The sequence below is a fragment of the Nothobranchius furzeri genome, chromosome 3 (assembly GCF_043380555.1).
Source record: "Nothobranchius furzeri strain GRZ-AD chromosome 3, NfurGRZ-RIMD1, whole genome shotgun sequence".
Classification (NCBI taxonomy): domain Eukaryota; kingdom Metazoa; phylum Chordata; class Actinopteri; order Cyprinodontiformes; family Nothobranchiidae; genus Nothobranchius; species Nothobranchius furzeri.
Genome location: NC_091743.1, coordinates 70956111 through 70980926, shown reverse-complemented (window position 1 = coordinate 70980926; position 24816 = coordinate 70956111). Strand labels below are relative to the sequence as shown.

General features: G+C 43.3%; 2 protein-coding genes across 2 annotated transcripts; one reads left to right on the top strand and one right to left on the bottom strand.

Annotated features, from left to right (window-relative positions):
- Window positions 1–548: 548 nt before the first annotated feature.
- snrpc (small nuclear ribonucleoprotein polypeptide C) lies at window positions 549–9690 on the bottom strand. The gene is made up of 6 exons (XM_015958582.3): window positions 9564–9690; window positions 3663–3705; window positions 3127–3235; window positions 1461–1520; window positions 1119–1214; window positions 549–1002 (listed from the first exon to the last, which is right to left on the bottom strand). Exons 1-6 carry the CDS (start codon window positions 9569–9571, stop codon window positions 881–883), a joined length of 438 nt encoding a protein of 145 aa, XP_015814068.1. The 5' UTR covers window positions 9572–9690; the 3' UTR covers window positions 549–880.
- A 688-nt stretch (window positions 9691–10378) lies between these two features.
- Window positions 10379–23617, top strand: ilrun (inflammation and lipid regulator with UBA-like and NBR1-like domains). The gene is made up of 5 exons (XM_015958583.3): window positions 10379–10668; window positions 15251–15405; window positions 16792–16989; window positions 17084–17388; window positions 21588–23617. Exons 1-5 carry the CDS (start codon window positions 10511–10513, stop codon window positions 21621–21623), a joined length of 852 nt encoding a protein of 283 aa, XP_015814069.1. The 5' UTR covers window positions 10379–10510; the 3' UTR covers window positions 21624–23617.
- The last annotated feature ends 1199 nt before the right edge of the window (window positions 23618–24816 follow it).

The window sequence follows — 24816 nt, the reverse complement described above, 5'->3', positions numbered from 1 at the left end:
ACAAACGTTGTTGGAGCGATGCCGTGTCAAGTCTGTAAATCGTGTAATGCTGTCAGAAGCTCCAGATTGTATTGAGCTGCTGAGCCACAGCATTTTATTTATAACGCCGTTCATAAATCACCATCCAGGCAGATGCACTGAAGTCCTTAAAAGGATGGTATGCCAAAATCCTCAGCCACTTCCAGGATACAAAATAAAAATCCTCAACTCAGGAGTTTCGTTGCAGCCCGTATGCTCCACCTCCTGAGAAATCAACTCATTTTAGCAGCCAAATGCTTAATTTTCTCCAAGTTTGCTGCCAACTGTATGAGTGATTCTGTATAGAAAATGTAGACAACTCATGTCTGGAAACACTTCAATGAGAATATGCAGATAAAACAAGAAAAGGCAGGACTATTGACGATCCAGAGGTTTTCAGTCCAAATGTTCTGTAAGTTTTTCATCAATGGATTTAAACCTCAGACTAAACAAGACTAAATAACATGTTGACTCTTACATTGAAAATGGTCAAATTCATTCACAAATTCATACTTAATTCAGCAAACAAGTTTGTTTCAAAGGATTTTATTTGCCAATTCAACAATGTGACATACAAAAAAAAAATTCTAACTAAATCCAGCAAACATCCTCAGATCAAACATGTGGGCTGAAATATTTGTTTTTGACACTAAAATCTGAGAATGTCGTTTTACTAAAACAAAAAAAATCATCCGAGTCTGCAGTGAATAGTAATAAATACCAGAAAATAATCATTCAGAAATGACTATCACAGGATTCTTGTCGTCGAGATTAAAAAAGAAAAACCGCACTGAAAAACCCAAGCGTCTTCTCTAACGGGACCAGGTAAAGGTAACCGAGGGTACACAGAGTCCACTGGGCCTTATCTATCCGGGCGCACCATGCCCATCCTGATTGGCATCATCATTGGACGAGGATGACGCATCATGTGGGGCGGTCCTGGCATCATCTGCATGGGTCCTCCCATTGGTGGCCTAATGTCTCCTGCAGAGACGAGACACAGAGTTGAGGCACAGTTTTAACAGGAGGAATTGTTTTTACCGGACATCTTATGGAGACTTAACTCCTGCAAAAATGTTTTAAATGCAGGCATCTCTTACCAGGCATCATCCCAGGGGGTGGAGGCCCCATCATGGGCATCATTGGGGGGCCCCCCATGGGTGGTGTTGGCAGCATGCCGGGACGTGGAGGTCCAGCTGCATCGCAAACAGCAAAAGTTACAGTATCATAAATACAAGCAGAGTAAATCTGCCACAGTGTTCCTGACGGTTAGTTTTATAGCTGACATCTTAGTTTGACCTTTTTATACAATAAAAAAAATCATAACGGTCTCAAGTCAGCAAATTAGAAGACCTTGTGTCATGTGATGATAATGCCCCTCATCCAGAAGTAACCGTGTTTTTGCTCAGAGATCAATTAACGCTACGAGATGCTGAACTCACCTGGCGGGGGACCACCTGGGAAAGGAGTGGGAGGAATTTTTCCCTGCTGAAACGCAGCCGCTGTGTGGGAAAAATAAACAGGAAACATGAAAAAAAATGGCACCAAACAAATATTTCATGCAGAACATGAATCAAAGAATAATCTGCTGGTGTTTAAAGATTTAAAAGCAAAGGTAGTTCAGACTCTGCATATGGGAGAAAAAAAAAGTCCAAATAGTTATATTACGCATGACGTGATAACTCTGCAGTAGACCAAATGCTATGCTGGCTTTGCCTCCCATATGGGAATTAGTGGATTGTAATCTCAGAGGGGGCCAGAATAAGCTGATGTATAGAAACAGTGTGTAATTATAACACACACACACACACACACACACACACACACACACACACACACACACACACACACACACACACACACACACACACACACACACACCATGTGTGGGATATGTAACAGCCTTTTATCGTTTAACCAAGCTGCTAAATATAGACAAGGAAATGCATGCAGAGCTCACATTAGTGTGAACGGTTGACCACACAACTAAATAAATCATCAGTATGTTACTGCCACTGGAGGTCAGTTTCACATTTAAGCTGAGCTCACTGTGGCACACGAACGGTATCCAAAAGAGCTCTGAAAGCCAGAACACACTTTCACAATTCTCATCAGGATTTGCACTTAGCTAAAACGTTCACGACGTTTCGGACTCGTCTAGGCTTCGGGGTGTCAAGAAAAGCTCCGGATACCCAGGAGCAAAAACCTTGTAGCGACTCGACACTTCACACAAGATGCTAAGGCACAACACCAGACTTATAGTTTGAATCGGCTTCACTTCAACATTTACAAAAACATTTAAAGCCCCAGTGTGTGTGAAAAATTAGACTCTCTAACGCCACGCAGTTCAGAGTAGGTATTGCAGTTATGGTAGCCCACATGCATTAAAAAGGCAATAGGTCATCAATGACTTCCAGCTTTCAATCCAGCAATCAGGTTCGTTATTTATGTATTATTTTGTAAATGTTATCTAATATATGTGTTGAGTAATAAAAAGAGTCAGAGGGGTGTCAGGTGTGAGCAGCCCAAGAGGAAGGAGCAGAATTTCCCCAAACTCGCAAGGCTGAGAGAACAGGCACCACCCCTATACCCAAAATAATTAGTTACAAGTTTTTATACACTGTGGCTTTAAGGAAAATGAAAGTTACTTCTTTTTAAAGGAATCTCATTCAGGTTTCCTGCATGTCTCCAGTTTGAACCTTTTCGACTTTTCCAAACTTAAATTGATTCATTTTCTGGTCACTTTTGAGAACCAAATACAACCATTTCCTGTAAACGTAAAATTCAGGTTTTAATAAAGATTCTTCTTTTTGCAAAGGACATACTTTTATTTATTTTTAATTCAGAGTTTAGATCTGCATTAGTAGAAAGTAGAGTTAATTTAGTAAAACTACATTCCGGTTCAGGATAGGAATAGTAAAAGCTGCATCTCAACTGGGATACTGGGTGATTGGCAGGTTAAACACATCATGTAGATATAGATCTGTCTGTAGATAGACAGACAGTAGTCTAATATAAATATTAGTAGTCTAATATAAATATTAGTATATATATATTTAAAATGCTAACCTGATCAGGTCCAGAGAAAGTTTTTTTTTTCATACTTACTTGTTTTGTCGATCAAGCTCTGAGCCTGCTCCTCCATCCATTTCTGGTAGTAATCTTTAACATTTTCTTTATGTTTTCGCCCACTGCAGTGAGTTTTTCTCACTGATGGCTGAGAGAAAAGAAATTATTGAAAACAGAATAAACCATTTAGGCTGAAGTTCTTTTGACTAGCTAAGTGGTCTCAACACAGCAGTCTGTGCCCAATGTGTGCTCGGTTTGGATAGCTGAGGAGGAGTTGTGAACAGGGAATACAGCCAACTGGTGTTCTAATCCAGCTACAAACTAAACTAATTTGTCAACACCAATCATAGAATCTTCAAACCATTTCGGTTCTAGATTTATTTAATCAGTTCAGCAGACCCCCTTTTAACTCTTCTGTGTACACTTTTAGGTTATGACATGTGCTCAAAGAATGATATTCATCATTTTTAATCAATTTATAAAAGTGAAATATGTTGTTGACTACTGATGAATAAACCTGCTTTAACCACACATAAAGTAATACACATTTAAAAAGGTACATAAACATAACTTACTGAATCATGTGTAAGGTAGGTATCACAGTAGTCACAGTAAAACCTGCAAAAGGTTGAAATTTGGCAGGTTAACACTTTCAGAGTCACAGCTGTAGATGGAGCATGTACACAGAAGAAATATCCCAAACTGGGCTGGTAAAAAATTGTTTAAATGGTTAAAACGACTGTCCAAGTAAAGTAATTTATTTACCAGCTTTTCATTATTTAATATTTAGCTCCTACCCCTTGATTTTCAAGTGTAAATCGGAAGTTACGGTGTAACTATGGTTCTGTGAGTTCCTGGATGACTGCCAGGGGCAGTAAACAGAGTGGATGTATCTCCTCGCGCTCTGCGCAGGTCGAGTACTGATGTAAACAAAGTCACGCACGTGACACGTAGCGCACCTGGTCGCGAGTCTATAAATTACGCGCCGATAGCTACGTTCGGGTCTCCCGGAATCTTCTCGCCCGAGAAGTTCCGAGTGACCCCTGTGACTGGAACTCACAGAACCGTAACTTCCGTTCTGCTTCGTTCCCTCCTGACTGCCAGTGGCAGTAAACAGAGTGGATGACTTATGCTCGCAGTGTCACAAGGAACGTAAAACTTACCTTCACTCAGGAGGTAGCCGCCAGAGGCAGCACCGCCGAAGCGAGCATGGACCCGTGGCCAACGTTGAGGCGGTAGAAGGGGGCAAACGTGCACGGAGTTGCCCAGGACGCCGCCGCACAGACGTCCGCCAGTGGCACGCCTCTCATCGCCGCCCAGGATGTAGTAACACTCCTGGTGGAATGGCACACGATCCCAGGGGGAGCCACTGCACCCACTGCCGCATAAGCCATCGCAATGGCATCCACGACCCAATGCAACAGCCTCTGCTTCGAAAGGGCTCGACCCCTGTTCACTCCTCCGTGACAAACAAACAGCTGGTTCGACTGCCGGACAGTGTTTGTGGCCACAATATAGAGCTGCAGTGCCCGGACCGGGCACAGCAAATTCGCCCGCCTTTGTCCCTCCGAATGAAATGGGGGAGGGAAATAAGCCCCCAGCTTGATTGCGGCATTTACGTAGCCAGAGGGCAGAACTTTGGGAAGAAAGGCAACGTTGGGCCACAGCGTCACCCCCGACCCATCTGCCTTCCACCGCAGGCAGGCGGGGCTGACGTCCAGTGCGTGCAGCTCACTGACCCGTTTAGCCGTTGTCACTGCCAAGAGAAAGGCGGTTTTCACAGACACCACTTCCAATGGGGCGGTAGTCATCGGCTCAAAGGGTGGCCCACACAGGGCCTGCAGGACCAGGGGAAGGTCCCAAGCAGGTGCCGGCCTGCACAAGGGAGGACGCAACCTTCTCACACCCTGCAGAAACTGGGTCACCAAATAGTGAGCCCCAATGCTCCCGCCATCCACTAAGAGGTGGTTGGCCGAAATAGCCGCCAGGTGTAACTTAAGGGTCGAGGCAGCCCGGCCCCTATAAAACAGGTGCCGGAGGTACCGCAGAACCTCATGCTGGAAACAAGAACCAGGGTCCACGTCCCTGCCGGAACACCAGGTAGAGAACCACTGGCAACAGCGAGCGTACGTGGCCCTTGAAGACGGAGCCCTGGCACTATCCAGCACCTGCTGGATGGAGGGCTCTAAGCCGACTGGGGGCTGCCTTCCCCCTTCAATGGCCACACTGTGAGCCGAAGATGATCTGGGGACGGATGCCAAATTCTCCCCTCCATCTGAGACAGGAGGTCCGTCTCAGATGGAGGACATTCCAGGACATTGATGTGAAGCCATGCCTGACGGGGGCTCCACAACCCCCGGACCGACCTGCTCTGCCAATGCGCCCCCCACCCCCGGGGTGACGCATCCGTCGTGACCACCTCTCGTCTGGCATGGAACGCGCCAAGCGGGACACCGAGACTCAGGTAGGCGACATCGACCCAACGACGCAAAAGAGCCACACAGCTGCTCGTGACCTCCAGCTCGACCCGTCAGTGTCGCCGGGGATCCAGACGCAAGCCGTTGAACCACCTCTGCAAGGGCCGAAGGTGGAGCAGCCCGAGAGGCACCAGTGCAGAAGCCGAGACCAGCATCCCCAACAGTCGTAGCCACACCTGGACCGGGGTGCTGCCCCAAGGCAAAAGGCCCGGAGCAAAGACCGAATCCGGACCCTCCTCTGCTCGGTCAGCCTCGCCCGCATGGCCACAGAATCTATGGCAATGCCAATAAAATCCACCCGTTGAGTCGGAGCCAGAGAAGTCTTCTGCAAGTTCACCATCAGTCCCAGCGCCTCGACGTGGGCAAGGACACTGGCTGTGACCAGACCCACTTCGCGACACGACGGCGCACAGATGAGCCAGTTGTCGAGATATGGCAGGACCTTCAACCCCGCCCGACATAGGGGACACAGGGCTGCCTTCACGCACCGCGTGAAAACTCGGGGGCGAGGGACAAGCTGAACGGCAGAACCAGAAACTGGTACACCCTCCAGAGGAAAGAAAACCGCAGGTACTTCCTGTGCCCCGGATGGATCGGGACGTGGAAGTACGCGCCCTTGAGATCTATTGTCGTGAACCACCTGAAGGACATTGCGAATCTGAAGCATGCAGAAGGGCAGCACCTTCAGGAACCGATTGAGACCCCTGAGGTCCAGTACTGGCCGCAGGGGCCCGTCCTTCTTTGGTAACAAGAAATACGTTGAATAAAAGCCGTCTGCCTGCAAATGCGGTGGAACGACCTCTATGGCCCGTTTGTCCATGAGACCATCTATTTCCTGCATCAGGATGCTGACCCGTGTAGGATCTGTGACCGAAGTCACCCTGACCCCCGAAGAGGGTGGGGGCCGACGGAGGAACTGCAACCTGTAGCCCTGGGACATGGTTCGAACCACCCAAGCGTCTCCGCATTGGGCCTCCCAGAGGGCCAGGTGCTGTGGTGAAAATCTGCCCGTCGCCAGCCCACGGCCCTCAGGTCATGTCCCGATGCCTGTTCGGGGCCCTGGGTGGGCGGCGGCCCCTCTCCTGCCCCGAGGATCCCCGGGGCGGTGCCTGACCTGCCCCCGAGTGTCTCCACGTCCCTGCCGTGGCAGCGGTCTGCTGGGTGGCTTGCAAGAGGTCCGCCGGACGAAACCGGCGCCGAGGGTCCCGTGCCCCTTGTGGCCTGGACTGTGGCACAGGGAGGACCCCTGCCCCGCTACGCCCACTCCAGGCCTCTGCGGCCTGTCTGGACTGCCGCCGACGTTCCAACTCTCTCTCAGCCTCGGGCCCGAACAACTGGCCCGGCACCACGGGCAGTCCACGCAGGCTCTGTCGGCAGTCATCAGACACCGGGGCCTGCGCCAACCAGACCTGACGGCGAGCCACTACCAGTGTGCCCAACAGCCGACCAAGCTCCCTGGACATCAGCCCAAACGCTTGCAGGGCTGCGTTGTTTGTATCGCCCAGTGCCATCCCCGCTGCGCCCGACTGCAGCATCTGGGACTGGGCTAGCAACAGCACCGACAGCGAATTGCTGGTGCGCGCCATCCTTGCCCCGATGTCTTAAGCCTGGCACAGTAAGCTGTCGGTCACCCGACACTGTGTGCTCGGACAGCGGACCCTGTCCCTCAATGCCTCATCTGGGGAGAGCACCAAAGAAGCAACGAAGTGGTCCACCGGGACATGCGGTCCAACCCGTAGGTTCCTGCCTCCCGCATCGATGCCAGGGTCCTGGCATCCCTACCGTGGTGGGAGAGCTGCCTCGGGTCCCCCCAGCACCGCTGCAGCTCCTCCACAAAGGCCGGCGATGGTGGGACCTGAAACGGGGGCGCCGCCGGAGCCCGGCGGAAGAAGGGATTCCCCGCCGGACGGGCCACCGGACCGTCGTCCAGTCCAATCCTGGCCAGTGCCACTCGCAGAATCGCCCGCAACTGACAGGGATCCTCCTCCAGCTCCAAGCTTGCTGAGCTATGGAGAGACATCCCCGAGTCCCCGTGACCTCCCAGGCCCGGGGGCTCCACTACCAGCCCCTGACTACGACCCGGAGAGGGGCCCTCCTCTCCGAGGGACTGAAACTCAGAATTTGAGGCCCTCATAGAGATCAGGTCATCCAAGCCCCCCTCGTCCGGGGCTCTGGTCAGTAGCGCTTTGAGCTGTTCCACCTCCGCCCACAAAGTGTCCACTTCCTGGCGAGAGGGGTGCGCCACACGCCGCTTCTTGCGCCTCGGGCTACCGCGTTGCTCAGCCGGTCCATCCCTCCGTCTCCGGGAACACGGATGAGGGATACCAGAGGGCAGCAGGCCTGACTCAAACAGGAGGCACTGTACTTGACTAGCCTGTCCTCCCGCACCGCCAGCGGCAAAATGCTGCAGTTCATGCATGGGTCAGTCAGTGCCTCTCTGAGGTGACCGACGCCCAGGCACTTTGGACACAAGTCGTGGCCGTCCTCCACCTGGAGGGGAACCCCACATGACGTACACGCCAACATCCCTACTGATGTGGGAGACGCCAGTGACTACACAGGAACTGAGCGAGGACTTCAAGGAAAACTGAAGAATGTGATTCAGTCCTGGAGTCGTTAAACAGCACACAATGTGTGTGTGTGTCGGCTGGGTAATCTGAGCGTGCCACCTCCACGGTCAGAACATCCAGCCCCACTTACCTGTAGCGCTCGCCGGCCGCACCCCCCTCCCCTTTCACACAGGAGAAAATAGCGACAGCCAGCTAGCCCTATCCGAGCCGGCAGCGGCGGTCCGAACGGCGCCGGCCGCACCACCCGCTCTCGGTAACAATTGACAGATAACCGCGTCAATCCACCTCCCCAGAGGGCTCCTTTGGGCGCTTCGACCACCCGGTCTTGGGCAGGATGACGCCAAGTAATAAATGTACTCACCTCTAAACCGACAAGATCCGAATCACGGACTTACGGAGCGATTGACCAGCAAAGCACGCCAGGTCAACAGCGAGAAGATCAAAGAGACCCGAACGTAGCTATCGGCGCGTAATGTATAGACTCTCGACCAGGTGCGCTACGTGTCACGTGCGTGACTTTGTTTACATTAGTACTCGACCTGCGCAGAGTGCGAGGAGATACTGCTACTGGCAGTCAGGAGGGAATGAAACAGAACGTCCCATTACTGCACAAAGCAACACAATTTTTTCTTTTGCCTTGAAAACTATTCAACAAATAACTGCAACCACGTTGTAAAATATAAACAAGCGTAAAGCTCTGCACGACACAGGCAGGAAATATATTTAAAATATAATTTATTTATTCAAATTAACCCTTTGATGCATAGTGGTCACTACAGTGGACAGGTACTCAAAATTGTTATTTCTTTATGTTTGCTATTAAGCACAGCTTATGAAGACTTTATTGCATGTGAGCCCCTACATTTGGACCTCAGTAAGTCAAGCCACCATATTTCATGTTCAGAATGCACGCTGTCCACTGAGATGGACATGTAATAAATTATTTGTAAATTAACAAAATGTTACAAAAATATTTGTTGGAATTTGTTTCATTCACACCTAAAGATGAATGAAAAATAATTGTTTAAAAAATCATGGTTGAAGATTTCATAATTCATGCATCAGAGGGTTAAAATACTTGAGATACGTCGTAATCTTGTTAGGAACTCCATATAACGATATTTTTTTAGGAAGGGCAAAAATGCTGTTACTCAAAATTAAATTAATAAAATAGGGTTGGTAAAAATATACATTAGCAATGTGTGATGCTTAAGTGCTCATGTAAACTGACAGACGTTTACACAAAGGTTTGTTTCAGCAATTAGACGGATCCCACAGCAAGTAACATCATCGTATGTAAACACAAATGAAAGGTTTTACCATAAAAACACATTACTCTGTTATTTTTACAGGTTAGTTATACGAGACTGAACTAATACAGAGTATGACAGATGACTAAGAAACAATAATAATGGCGATTAAAACTCACTTCGGCATGTTTCTCAGTAGACCCCGCCGAGAACGCGATTCCTGTGCTCTCTTTAACTGTTCCGGTCAGATTTCAGTACAGCTGAAAAACAGTTCCGGTAGACGCTAGTGAAGAGCCGCGCAGGTGTTCAGTGGGTGAATATGCGGAGAGTCTATCTTTAAAAGCTCTAGTAAGCAGCTGATGCTGCGTAACCAGCTGGTACTGCATTTAGACTCAGTCTCTTTCTACCCCCTGATGGACAAGGGTCAAGCCTGGAAAGTCCTAAAACACGATGGACAAGGGAACGCCACCAAAACGATCTTTTATGTAGCTCCTCTCAAAATAAAAATCACGACGCGCAAAAAATAATAATAATAATAAATGAAAAAAGGGGAAAAGAAAATTAATAAGAGGTCCATTCATAGCTACTGGCACAGACCAATATCTGCATCTTTGATGCACATCACCCACTAGAACGCAAACTGTTATCAGAATGTTCACCATTTCTTTCTAGCAATACACACACACACACACACACACACACACACACACACACACACACACACACACACACACACACACACACACACACACACACACACACACACACACACACACACTTTCTCTGGTTGTCCTGAGCTGAGGATGGGAATTCGTGATTTTGAGTGATAAACCAATGAAATATTTTATTATTATTATTATTATTATTATTATTATTTATTTTTTACTATTTTTTATTTTATTTTTTTTATTAGATAAACCAATGAAAATGTGTCTACAAATAGCAACAGATGACGTCAAAAATGACGCAGGTGGCGTTGCAACGTCAAACATCGTCCCCTGTTCGTGCCATGCGCACTGGCGGTTGTTGTTGTTGTCAATGGTTGTTATGGCTGGACTAGGCCTCGGACTCTACTGACAGAGGACCAACGCACCACCCCGTCTCAGCCACGGGACAACCGCCACCCATGGAGGGCACGGACATGGACGTGGACGCGGAGCTCATGCAGAAGTTCAGCTGCATGGGCACCACGGACAAGGACGTGCTCATATCTGAGTTTCAGAGGCTGCTGGGTTTCCAGTTGAACCCTGCCGGCTGCGCCTTCTTCCTGGATATGACCAATTGGTGAGCGCGCGGATGGGAGGGCCTACTATCCAGCATCAACATGACGCTAACATAGCTCTGGTGTAGACAGAAAGCATTTGCTGATAGGAAAATAAAACATGGAGGTTGTCACAATGCGGGGTTTATAATGATTAAATACGGAATGGGCCATTTAACTGTCCGTTACGGAAGTGGCTGTTAACTCTTAAGGGGCGAATAGAGCGGAAGTGAAATGGTAAAGTTTGACTGAGAGTCTCTCTGCTATAAAACAACAAAGAAGGTGGTCCAAGAAGCTAACGGAAGCTAATGTTGACAGAACGGTGGGTTAATATATATAGTAAGTCGCTGCCGCGTTACATAATTATGTGAGGAGCTAGTTAAAGTGAGCTCCATGTTAGCGCCAGTCCTGTATGGAAAGCCAATATAACACATAATGAACTAAGAAAGCCAATATAACACATAATGAACTAAGCATAAGCAGCAATGAATGGTACTGCTCTGTTCAAACGAGGATTTCAGATATTCAGAAAAGTAATTTCAATTTTGTATTGAGATTTGAGTTCCAGACACACAAGTAAATTACTCCTTTTAAAAAGTATTTCAATCCTTTTAGTTTCATTTTTTAAATATCAGTAGTTGAAACATTTCGGCACCACTGTTGTAGCAACTGAACGTGCTATTTCCATATAAAAGAAACACCCAAGTGGAAAGACAAGTTAATCATCCAGCTTCCCTTTTCACTCACCTCAAGTCATGTAATGCAACATGACTTGTTTGAAAGCTCTGAATCTGTCTGATTACTGTCCAATCACATAAGAAATGGCTGTTATGGACTTTGCTTTAACAGGTTATGGAAGCCATGACTGTAGAACTACACTTAACAAATTGTAACAAGGCATCTGAAAAAAGAGGAAAGAGATGTAGTATCTTCTCCAACTAGGCAGTCAAGTGGTTTTGATAGCTGGATGTGAAAATAACTTATAGGTATGTTTTTCTTTCAGTTCAAGCAAGTTGCCTTTTGAGAAAACCCACTTCAAAGGTCCCACCCCTCATGCCACACTGTTGGCCCAATTGTTGTTGTATTTCTAACAAAACGCACCTCTGTAGTTATATAAAAATTGACTATGCTAGCTAATATAGTGTGATGTTTTTATGGTGAAAAAAATATGCAGTTTTTCAACTTTCTTGGTTTTTGTTAAGTTCGAAATCACAGCATCTCAGTGCCACTGACAATCTGGAGAAATCCCCACAAACAGCAGGCCAAAACCTCCAGAACCCACCATCTCCTCTCACCTGCTCTCCCCATCTCACGCTCTAAACAGAACATGTAAACGACAATTTAAATGGAATTTGCAAACGACAAACCAAACAGAACATTCCGTCCATGGCGCTAGGCAGCTCGGCTCGGGCTTCACTTCCTGTTTAAGCGCTAAAAGCCAAAAATATGGGTCTCACGCGCAGAGGGGGGGAGACACGCCAGAGGGAAGTTCTACAGGTGGATAGCCGTTTAGAATGATGATTTGATGAGGTGATTAAAATTATGACTTGTTAACAAAGCATTTCATTATTGGTTGACATTGGAATGTGATGAGCATTTCAAGCAATATGGACAAGAATGCTCCAGAAAGAAGAAGAAAATATCTTTTCTATAGCGCCTCTCAAGATAAAAATCACGAGGCGCTTCACAAAAACAAATAATGTAAAAATATAAAAAAAAGAGTTTAGAAAATGATAAAAAATATATATATATATTTTAAATGAGCAAAAAATAGACAATTGTGATTAAAAAATGTAGAGAGAGAGAGAGAGTGTATAGGAAAGAGGGAAATTAGTGGATCCTGAGGAAGGTGGTTTAGGTAGGGAGAGCAGAACAAGGAGAGGGTGATGGAGGTCACACAAAAGCCAGCTTGAACAAGTGAGTCTTCAGCTGCTTTTAAAGAAGACCACTGAGTCCACTGATCTCAGACTCAGGGGGAGAGAGGTCCAGAGTCTGGGGGCCACAGCAGCAGATGATCTGTCACCTTTGGTCTTTAGCCTGGTGCGCTGCACAACCAGTAGGCTTTGGCCACTGGACCTCAGGGACCTGCTGAGGGTGTAGGGACTAAGAAGATCACCAATGTAAGATGGTGCTTGTCCATGTAAGGCCCTATAGACCAGAACCAGGATCTTGAAATGAACCCTGGAGTTGACTGGCAGCCAATGAAGCTGGAGGAGAAGCAGGGTGATGTGGGTGTGTTTGGAGGACTTGGTCAGAAGCTGAGCACAGGCATTCTGAACTACCTGTAGACGGTTCAGGGAGGTTCTGCTCAGACACGTGAAAAGAGAGTTACAGTAGTCTAAGCGTGAGGAGATGAAGGTGTGGAGAACTGTCTCAAGTTCAGAGCGGGACAGAATGGGACTCAGCTTAGCAATGTTCCTGAGATGGAAGAAGGAAGAGCGAACAAGAGAACTGACATGAGAATCCAGGGTGAGAGCTGGGTCAAAGGTCACGCCAAGATTCCTGATGGAGGGTTTGGTGTGAGAAGCAAGCTGACCAAGAGAGTCTCTGACTTTGGGAACCAGCTTGTCTGGGGCACAGATGAGGATCTCAGTCTTATCTTCATTCAGCTGAAGAAAGCTCTCAGCCATCCAGGTTTTGATAGATTCTAAGCAGGTGTGTAACAGCTGCAGCTTAGACATCTCATGGGGCTTAAAGGAGATGTACAGTTGGATGTCATCTGCATAAAGATGGTAGGAGATTCCTTTGAAGGAGCTCAGGATGTGCTGAAGAGGAAGCAGATAGAGGAGGAAGAGCAGAGGCCCAGCACAGAACCTTGTGGGACACCATGGGTAAGGGAGGTGGTGGAGGACCTAAACTTGTAGACAGCCACAGAGAAGGAACGCTTTGAGAGATAAGAGGAGAACCACTCCAGAGCAGTTCCTGATAGGCCTACCCAGTCTCTCAGCCTCTCCAGTAGCAGGTGATGGTCAACAGTGTCAAAGGCTGCAGTCAGGTCCAGCAGGACCAGAACAGAACAGTCCCCTGCATCACTGTGAGTCAGACAAACAATCAACTGATTATGAGGACAATTTGCCAACTTAACAACACTAAATCAGAACTGCGGGAGATTAATTATGGTGTGCCACAAGGGTTGGTCCTTGGACCTAAACTGTTCATACTATTTATTAATGATCTTACTTGGTACAGTTTTATTTGCTGATGACACAACATTGTTCTATTCAGGGTCAGATATTAATGAAGTAACTAGAGTGATAAATGACGAACTGATAAACGTTAACAACTGGTTTGACAAACAGACTTTCACTGAATCTTAATAAAACAAAATTTATATTCTTTAATAACAGAGACACAAAGATATAACCATAAAAATAAATGGAATGGACATTCAAAGGGTGAAAGAAACGAAATTTTTAGGAGTCATGTTTGATGAAGCTATCACCTGGAAGTCACACATACGTTATATCAGAGATAAAATTGCCGAAGCCATTGCAGTACTACATAAAGTTAAGTTTTTACTGAATAGTTCTGGATTGCTGACATTGTATAACTCACTAATTGTTCCATACTTGAATTACTGTGTAGAAAAATGGGGATCCATGTGTAAAACTCATACACAACCACTGTTTATTCTACAGAAAAGAGCATTGAGAATCATTAATAACAATCACCATAGAGATCCATCCAATCCGTTATTTATCAAATATAAACTACTGAAATTTTATGTTCTAGTGAATGTGAAAATATTGCAAACAATGTATAAAGCTAAAACCAATACAGAAAATGTTTGAAAAAAGAGTCAGTAATTATTTCTTAAAAGGAACTGAAGTATTTAAAAAACGAAATTTAGAACCAGAATGAAGGAAATGTCTATCTTTGTAAATGGCATGAGAAAATGGAACAACCTTAGCAAAGACATAAAAGAATCAAAGTCACTAAATATATTTTAAAAATGTGTCAAATCAAGTGTATTACAGAACTACAATAACCTAAATTCAGTTGTCTGTAAGTTACAAGAATATAAAATGAATCTGTTTTGTTTTGTTGTTTATTGAGAATTGTATGGAAGCATTATTAAAAAGTTTGGTTTGTAAATAGGGGCAGATAATATAAGATATTTCTTCCTTCTGTCCCTTTTCATTCAAATTGTTTGGTGTTCATGATTATGTATGCTTTTTTTTGTTGTTTGTGTATGTATGTGTATATATATATATATATATATATATATATATATATATATATATATATATATATATATATATATATTATTTTTTTAACACTTTGAATGAAACAAAAAATAGAAAAAAAGGGTCATTAGAGACCCTAAGAAGAGCATCTCCCTAAGAAAAGCATCTCCTACTGCTCCTCTCATGGAGTCTGCATTTAAGGATTATTTTCTTGTGTGAGTCAGACGTTAAAACTCCCATCAAGTCAAGTTGATGCCATTTTGAAAGTGAATCATCATGAAAGCAAAGTCCTTGGAACAAACTGCCTGACCTGTCTGTGTTTAGTCATGTTTCATCATCACTAGTGGAATATTCATTGCTAGTGTTTGAATGGTGTTGACCCTTGATAACAGTTTTTGTTTGTTTTGTGATGGAACAGGAATCTACAGGCTGCTATTGGTGCATATTATGACTTTGAAAGTCCCAACATCAGCACACCATCTATGTCGTTTGTTGAAGATGTGACGATCGGGGAAGGAGAGTCTGTCCCTCCAGATACACTGTTCACAAAAACATGGCGAATACAAAACACAGGTACTTCTGGACAGACCAGCATGAGTAAACTTTCTTTTTTCTTATGGTACAGATGTTTGTTTTTTTAGCGATGTTTGATATTGTCGGTCTACCATTAAAGGTGCATTATGTAGAATTTATGAAAAAATGACATCCTGTGGTAAAATGTGGTTACTGCAACCACTTTAAACAACTGGAGCTTTTTGCCAGCTGTCCTCAAATTACAATTGTCGGCGCTGCAGTATTAGCTTGCAGGAGACACGACAACCCCACGCTCACTGATGGTAAACCGTGACATCCCTCCTTTCTTTGTTTTGAAAGGAGGAAAAACGACAATCCCCGCAGCCAGCAGGATATGAAATATGTTTCAGTATAACCTTCCTTCCAAAATTACTCATTTGGGGTTTTCTCACTATATTTTTACATATTGCCCCTTTAATACAGCAAAAAACTTTAATATTGATATTGATTTTCACTTTTGTAATGACAACATTTTACATACCATACATCAAAATCTTCAGTTACTTCTACTCTCTCTCTCATAATGTCAAGTTAAGACAGATCTGAGGTAAAGTTTTTGAGATATTTTAGTTTATGTGACACAACTTCCGTAGAAACTTGTCCTGTACAGTGAACGTACACCGTCTTCACAGCACATAGCTACGTGTAGCTCGCCAGCTAACAAACGACTAAAACAAAACAACAATCTTCACCTAAGGCTTGTTTTTCTTAAGATCTTTATAAATGTTTTATCACCATAGCTGTAATATAGAGAAAAATAAAATAAACATTACTAACACACGTCTTAGCATCACACTTAGGGAGTATGAGATTCAGCTGCTGCTGGAGACAAAATACACATAGCACTTTTCCTGTTACTAACTTAAGTTGAAGTAGTTGTCATTTGGCATGGAAAATTTTTACAATTTATATATATATATATATATATATATATATATTTTGTGTTCGAGTAAGACCTTACCAATGGAAAGCCTTAAGAGTCAAACATCACAGAAGTACTTCATCAAATTGTTTCACCTCCAGCAAAATGGCACATCGGACATTGTTTAATCGCTGAGCGAAGAGGTAAATGTATAAAACAACAACTTTTATGAATGGCAAAAGTTTCTTAACCATTTCAGTCGATGCGTTTTGTCCTTGCGGGCTCCTTTAGAAGGAAGGAAATATGTCATCACCCAGAGACATATATTTTAGACCCCATTTTTATGGTTACATGTTACAAAGCCACTAATATTTTGCAACACCTGGGCATCATATAATACATTTTCAACATAATTTCAATGGATATTTCCAGAGATTAATGGTAAAAACTATACATTGCCACTTTAAGAGTCAGCAATGTACTTACGTGGGTGTGATTGTTTCTGTATTCTATGTAAATTGTAGGTGCGGCGTCATGGCCACCAGGCGTTTGTCTCAAGTATATTGGCGGGGATCAGTTTGGGCATGTGAATGCAGTGATGGTGAAGTCACTAGATCCACAGGAAATCTCAGATGTGAGCGTGCAGATGCGAAGTCCCACAAGTCCAGGCATGTATCAGGGACAGTGGAGAATGTGTACAGCCACTGGGTTATTCTATGGAGGTAGGAAGTTACAGCTTTTTGCTATTCAGGACCAACATTACTCTGCTGTCATATGCCGTAATCCTGTTATTGTTCCTGTTTGATTTGTTCACAGATGTCATCTGGGTAATTCTTAGTGTAGAAGTTGGAGGTCTGCTTGGCGTCACACAGCAGCTTTCTTCCTTCGAGACAGAATTCAACACACAGCCCCAGCGCAGTGTACAGGAAGACTTCAACCCCTTCGCTTCGCCACAGAAGAACAAACACGATGCCTCTGACGGCAGCTTCAAAGATCCCGGTGAAGCCTGGGAACACACGCAGGAGTCAATCCCGCAAGATCAGAATGGACTCTCTCATAATGCTGTACATAGAGCCTCAAATGGTCTCCAAACCAATTTTTCCATGGTGACTTATGGCCAGGTATGTATTTGGAAATAAAATAATTTTTGTAGTTTCTTATGAAGTGCATTTACCAGGTCAAGTAAATCCACTTAATAAATTGTTCCCACTTGCAGTGTCTGTTAGACACAAAGGAAATGATGACTTAATGAGAAATCATGCAATGCTTAAACTAACGGCTCATACAGAAGCACTCATCAATTTAATAGAAAATGACTACAATTTTACTCTGAAGTTACAATTTTATTCTGAAGTTCGTAGCTTCACTCTTCTAGTCACATCTATGCATTGATCTGGCCCCGGTTGGAAAACACCACCGTAGCTATGAGTAGTAAATTATTTCTGAAGGTTTATTAACAGGATTTGAATGTTTTTGGATGGATCCTGAGCTGAAAGGTGCCACTCTAAGCTGCAGATCTGTGTACTGTTACAGATATTTAAAATCATCGCACACCCAAACATTATGTAACATAACAATATGGTCATTTTCTGAAATGATGAAATGTTTTTGGAACTACAGGTGCTGGCCAGTAAATTAGAATATCATCAAAAGGTTGAAAATATTTCAGTAATTCCATTCAAAACATGAAACTTGTACATTATATTCATGCAATGCACACAGACCAATGTATTTCCGATGTTTATTACGTTTAATTTTGATATTTATAGGTGACAACCAATGAAAACATCAAATCTGGTATCTCAGAAAATTAGAATATTCTAAAGGCCAATGAAAAAATGTTTGTTTCTCTAATGTTGGCCAACTGAAAAGAATGAACATGAAAAGAATGTGCATGTATAGCACTCAATACTTAGTCGGGGCTCCTTTTGCCTCAATAACTGCAGTAATGCGGCGTGGCATGGACTCGATCAGTCTGTGGCACTGCTCAGGTGTTATGAGAGCCCAGGTTGCTCTGATAGTCGTCTTCAGCTCCTCTGCATTGTTGGGTCTAGCGTATTGCATCCTCCGCTTCACAATACCCCATAGATTTTCTATGGGGTTAAGGTCAGGCGAGTTTGCTGGCCAATCAAGGACAGGGATACCATGGTCCTTGAACCAGGTGCTGGTGGTTTTGGCACTGTGTGCAGGTGCCAAGTCCTGTTGAAAGGTGAAGTCTGCATCCCCATAAAGTTGGTCAGCAGCAGGAAGCATGAAGTGCTCTAAAACTTCCTGGTAGACGGCTGCATTGACCCTGGACCTCAGGAAACAGAGTGGGCCAACACCGGCAGATGACATGGCACCCCACACCATCACTGACGGTGGAAACTTTACACTGGACCTCATGCAACGTGGATTCTGTGCTTCTCCGCTCTTCCTCCAGACTCTGGGTCCTTGATTTCCAAAGGAAATGCAGAACTTGCTTTCATCAGAAAACATAACTTTGGACCACTCAGCATCAGTCCAGTCCTTTTTGTCCTTGGCCCAGGCGAGACGCTTCTTGCGCTGTTTCATGTTCAAGAGTGGCTTGACACACGGAATGCGACACCTGAATCCCATGTCTTTCATGAGTCTCCTCGTGGTGGTTCTTGAAGCGCTGACTCCAGCTGCAGTCCACTCTTTGTGGATCTCCCCCACATTTTTGAATGGGTTTGTCGTCACAATTCTCTGCAGGGTGCGGTTATCCCTAGAGCTTGTACACTTTTTTCTACCACATTTTTTCCGTCCCTTCGCCTGTCTGTTAATGTGCTTGGACACAGAGCTCTGCGAACAGCCAGCTTCTTTAGCAATCACCTTTTGTGTCTTGCCCTCCTTGTGCAAGGTGTCAATGATTGTCTTTTGGACAGCTGTTAAGTCAGAAGTCTTCCCCATGATTGTGGTGCCTTCAAAACAAGACTGAGGGACCTTTTAAAGGCCTTTGCAGGTGTTTTGAGTAAATCAGCTGATTAGAGTGGCAGCAGGTGCCTTCTATATTCAGCCTTTTCAGAATATTCTAATTTTTTGAGATACCAAATTTGGAGTTTTCATTAGTTGTCACTTATGAATATCAAATTTAAATGTAATGAACATTGGAAATACATTGGTCTGTGTGCATTGCATGAATATAATGTACAAGTTTCACGTTTTGAATGGAATTACTGAAATATTTTCAACCTTTTGATGATATTCTAATTTACTGGCCAGCACCTGTACACACACAGCAGTTTTAGAAGAAGAAGAAACAATGTTTCCTCTCAAGATGAATCATGACAAAAATGTTTAAACAAATCAGCGAATTCCACATAATATTAATTAATGGTGGGGTCTTCTTGTAGACAAAAAAGAAGAAACCATCTTTTATATAACACCTCTCAAGATAAAAATCACGAGCCGCTTCACAAGAACAAAAATAAAAAATAACAAGAAAAAAGGATTTAAAAAATATCATAAAATTGCACTGAAGCTCACTCGAATCATTTGGACGTAGAGTTGTCTCTGGCATCATGTGCACAGAAAGAAATTTTCAGATAAAATACTTGCTAGATTTGCTGTCTGAATGTGGTTTTCTGAGAAGTTGAGTAGAAACAAAAATCAGGATCGTTTTAAGGAACACAGTGTTGCTTAGAGCATAAAGTCCAACTGTCTGACTTCTGTTTATTTAGTTGAGTGGTTCTGAATTGTTTTCCTGAAGTTACTCGGGTTTAGGCTAGAAGTTTAAAGATAAAACACATGATTGCTTTGATAATTACTACAAATTCTACTCCCAATTTGGCATCAGTGTGATTCTAGATCCTGCGTCCGCCTGAGAAAATGTGGCATTGACATTAGCTATTGTTAATCAGAGGTCTTATTTAAAGGTGTGGTTCACTCATTTAATCAATGCATTTGCAGTGGAATGCTTTGTAAGTCACACGTTGGGGAAACAAAGCTCTGGTGCACCAGTTTCAGGAACTAGAAGTGAGCCACATTAGAGTCGAGCTTCAAATGGCAGGGGTTGGGGTCTTATTTCCTGATATTTGGATATCTCGCCCTAGATTGGATAACAGAAACGCAACTCTACAACTGACTGATTGTTCTGCAAAATGTAGGTTTTATCTCCACAAATAACACAAGCATGGAGGAGTTGAGCTGTGTGGTGGAGTTGCTAATGCTAATGGTTAGCTTCCACTAGCTGAAACTTTCTCTGCTGTTTCCTGAATGCTAAATCAACAACAGCCTTTCCTGTCGTGAGTCAAGATGGGCGAGTCCACAAATATTAGTGACAGTGTGACGTATATCTGTCAGGATTTTCTAATCTTAAAGTTTCACCGTCTGTTTTCTATCAGAAGCTAATGCAGGAGATAAGTGTAGGAGACTATTTTCATGTTCAGCCTGCATGGAAAACTCAGAGTGATGGATTATAATCAGAAATAATAATTAAAAATTAGGACTGCACAATATATCGTAAATATATTGTTATCGTGTTATCAGCATGCACAATTTGCATATCGCAAAGAACAGATAAACATCGTAATGAATGGTCAGCTCAAATGTTTGCTACACATGATGCAGTCTGTCAGTCAAACGGAAGCATGATGTTTTTTTAACAAATCAAATAGAGCTCTTCACCCATTTGGCCAAATGGGTGGGTTCTCATAGGTTAGATGCCCGCCTCCGGTACTTAATTTTGATGGTTAGCAAACACCTGAGTTAGCTTTGTTCTGCTCTTTTTGCTGATTCTGCTTTTCCCGGGATCCACTGATTGTCTTTTCTTGTTCATTTTCTTTTTCCCTTTCCTCACATTTTTGCTTTTCTCATTTTTAATTTCTTTGTTTTAATTATTTTTGTTCCCGAGTTAAGTTTTTATTCATCGCAAGTAATATTGTCATCACAATGTTAATCACTGTTATCGAATATCACAGGTTTTCCTAATATCGTGCAGCCCTATTAAAAATGTTTTTTTTCATTGTTCCACAATCAACTTTGACTTTAGTTTCATTCAGTTCCAAGTTTTTTATTTATTTATTCATTTTTTTAAAGAAAAAAATTGTACTTCCATCATTTATCCCCTCAGTTTTGATCCCAGTTTTAACTCACACACCCCTCTGAACTGTTGAAACTGTTAGTCTGTCTGAATGTAAATTAGAGATGAAATCAAAAGGACAATGATCAGGTGGTTTCCTGTTAGAACTGCAAGCTTTGTTTCTCATCTGAGATCAAAGTGCACCTCACTGTTTTGGTCACCACTTCAATTCCAGTTTTGCTTTTAATTGAAATAGAACATTTCACGCTGTAAACTAACACATTTCCTCTTGTTTTTCAGGGTATTCATGGTCCCTATCCGTTTGGACAGAGCTAGAATAACAACGAGCACCCCCCACCCTATTCCCGGCATCCTGGGAGTCCTTAAAAGGCAGAGGAGCTGGACGGGGGAGAACCAGTTGTTTTATATTGACTCATGACAACACTCTCCTCAAGCCCCCTCGTGGAGCTTTACACAGAAACTCGGTCAGCAGAACGATGATGGATCACACGTGCCACAGAGCCTGACATGGGTTCGCATGTGTGAATGCTTCGTTTAAGAGTGCTGCGAAGCTTTAAAGACAGGAACACGTGACTATTTTTATTTCCACCAAACAACACACCTGGTTAAAGAAAAAAATCACCCATGGTTACCTACATACGGTTTGTGAGTCTCTCTCATTTGCTGGGGTTACTACCCTCCACTACCTGAACATGAACATGGTGGTCTTTTGAACACCAAGCCAAGCCAGGGTAGATTCAGACAGTTGTGTGGAAAAGTCTTTTAGAATGTTGGAGTCCATCTCAGAGGCATCCTAACTCTTCGGTCCCATTCGCTGTTGTTCCTAAAGAGGATAAAAATCGTAAGAGCTTCTCATTTATTGGAAACGTAACTAAAGGTTGTGGCGATTGTTTAGACAGATTTCTTTTATTTTAGGCTTTTCATCTGTCTCCCAAAAGGTATTTGGACAAAAATGAAGAAGAAAGTTGATGTTTCAGATTTAAAATATCACACTATAATAGTTAAAATCATCATATTCTTCTGTTTGGACCTTAAAGTTGTCACACTAAGTGTTCGTACTTAAATGTGCTTAATTTTTTTTTTAGCCCAACCCGTGAACTCTGATTGGATTACGTCATTTGTTAGCTTTAGTGTGAAAACATTTGTTTTTAAAAGATGCGTTCACAAAGATTGTATATATTGGATGTTTTTGGTTTTACTTATAATAGAATATTTGCCTTTTTAGGGGAAAATATCAACAAATAACTGAAAAGCCAAACACTAAAACCTATTTGCATTACACTCAAAGTATTCTGTCATTCTGTTTCACAAGAATCTGAAAAGGTCTTTGTGTCTGCGGTTTACGGGAAATTATTTGGGATGTCTTTGGGAAGAGATACTGGTCCATTCTTGTGTAGGAACCCCGTTTCTCCCAAAGATGAAATGTGCACGGGAGCGGGCGGGACCAGGCCCGTTTTTAGGGCCTCGATTGGTTCATGCAGCACGAGACCGGCTGCATTTTTAAGGTTTTCACTTTGAAGTAAACGCTGAAAAGGATGCAAGTCCGTTAGAGAAAGGTATGTGGTTGAAAAAGCCATTAAATCTATTTTGCCTGATGAGTGACTAAAATAAAAAAAGATGTGTGTTTGAGTGCGCATGATTTTTTTTTTCCCTCATACTTAACTGAAATAAACAAGTGTATGCTACTTGGGTAAAGGATGACTGGACACACACCGTTACTAAGAGAGCTTTAACAGTTGCGTACCTCAGAAGTATTTTTTTCATCAACTCTGCATCATTTGGGTGAAGTGATGTAAGAGCACCCTTATCTTATTTATTTGCCGTCTATTTTTGTGCACTGCAGATTCAACGTGTCCCCTTTTACTACCAGTAGGTGGTGCTAAATCAGAGAAGACGACATTGTTCTGAGTATGAGTTGTAGTGTGAGTCTGGTATAGCTTCTGAACATGAGAATTAATGAGTTGCATCAGCTTTGTTTGTGCTTTTCTGTTAATTGCTATTTGCACTATGATGTCAACACTTTTGGAAAGAAAAAGACTATTTTGTTGGGCTTTTTGTGGACTGTGACACCAGCATTTTCACCCTGAAAAACGTCCGTGGGCTTTGTTTGTTGCTCTGTGTTTTCCCAACATGAACTTTTCACACATCCGTTTGGTTGCTGCAGAAATGTCAGATGTTAAATACGAAGATGACTTTACCTTTTGTTTTCACTGCCTGAATGAGCTCATCTTCAGCTCTGGGGTGTCTTTTTTTTTGTCTGGATGTGTTCTTCATGTATTTTTGGTTTAAAATAAAAACAGAAAACATTATTGCCAGAACTCCACAATACTTTTTTATGAAGAAATGTTCAAACTGACTTCAAACTTATTCATTCTCATTTTTATCCAATGCATTTACACACATCTGTGAATGAAATCAGTTTTATTGCCAGTTCACATCCCAAACAGTACACACTAAACTCTATGGCCTCTTTAGTCACGTTTACTGTGTGTGTGTGTGTGTGGTTCTTCCTGGATTTGCTGGTCGTGTGTGAGAGAGATGAATATTACAGAAGTTTGTAAGTTGCTGGATTTGTTTTCTACTTTTAGTTTGTGGCTGTGTGGACTTGGGATGAGTGGCATGGTGAGTGGATAGGATGAATGTTTCCTTAGTCCTAAAATAGAACATTTATCCGAAGAAGAAAATGTCAAAGTTTTTTTTTCTGTATCTATTATTAAGCATTTTTATGAATAAATTGACACAGACTAGAAAATGACTGAGTTGTCTTTTTTTAAAAGGGGTCTTGGATGATTTATATCCTCCTCCACTTAACTGAGACACGATGGTTCAGGCTGAACTGGGAACAGCAGGTGCGTGTCCACACCACAGCCCAGGGGGCCATCTGCAACCCTTTGAGTGAGTTTGTGTGGCTCTCAATTGCATTTCCAGAATGATGAAGGTTGTCTCCTGTAGGCTGTTGATGCGGCTTGAGACTTTCTAGCATTTATATGGTCAGATTTTTACTTGTATGCTTAGTTTGGGCCTGTCTGAGGAGTACAAATAAAAAAGTACCATGAAATATGTTTGTATGCTTTAAAGGTCTCAGTTACTCACCTTTTCAGAAAACATGGGAGTAGATGGTTTATGACAGGAGACCAGAGGTTCCATCACTGAAAAGGAATGTGATTATTGGTATTAAGTTATGTATGATTGAGTTAAAGACAAAATGTTTGTTTTTTGGTTATTTATTGATTGTGTTGGGGCATTCACAACAATCTATTTAAGAATAGAGTAAGAATGGCAATATTTAATGACTGTGTTTTCTTAAATTATGAGTTAATCCTTAAAATATGATTTGAGAGTGTGCACTCAACTCTTCGTGGTCTGTCTCCTTAGCAGGATGGGGCAGCAAAGGAAGATGCAAATCCAAAGTGCTGCTTAAAAGTTCTTGGAGTGTAGCATTTATAGAAGGAGGGATGAGGCTTAGAGAAGTTATGTGAAATTTGGTTTACTTGGTTGATTGACTTTA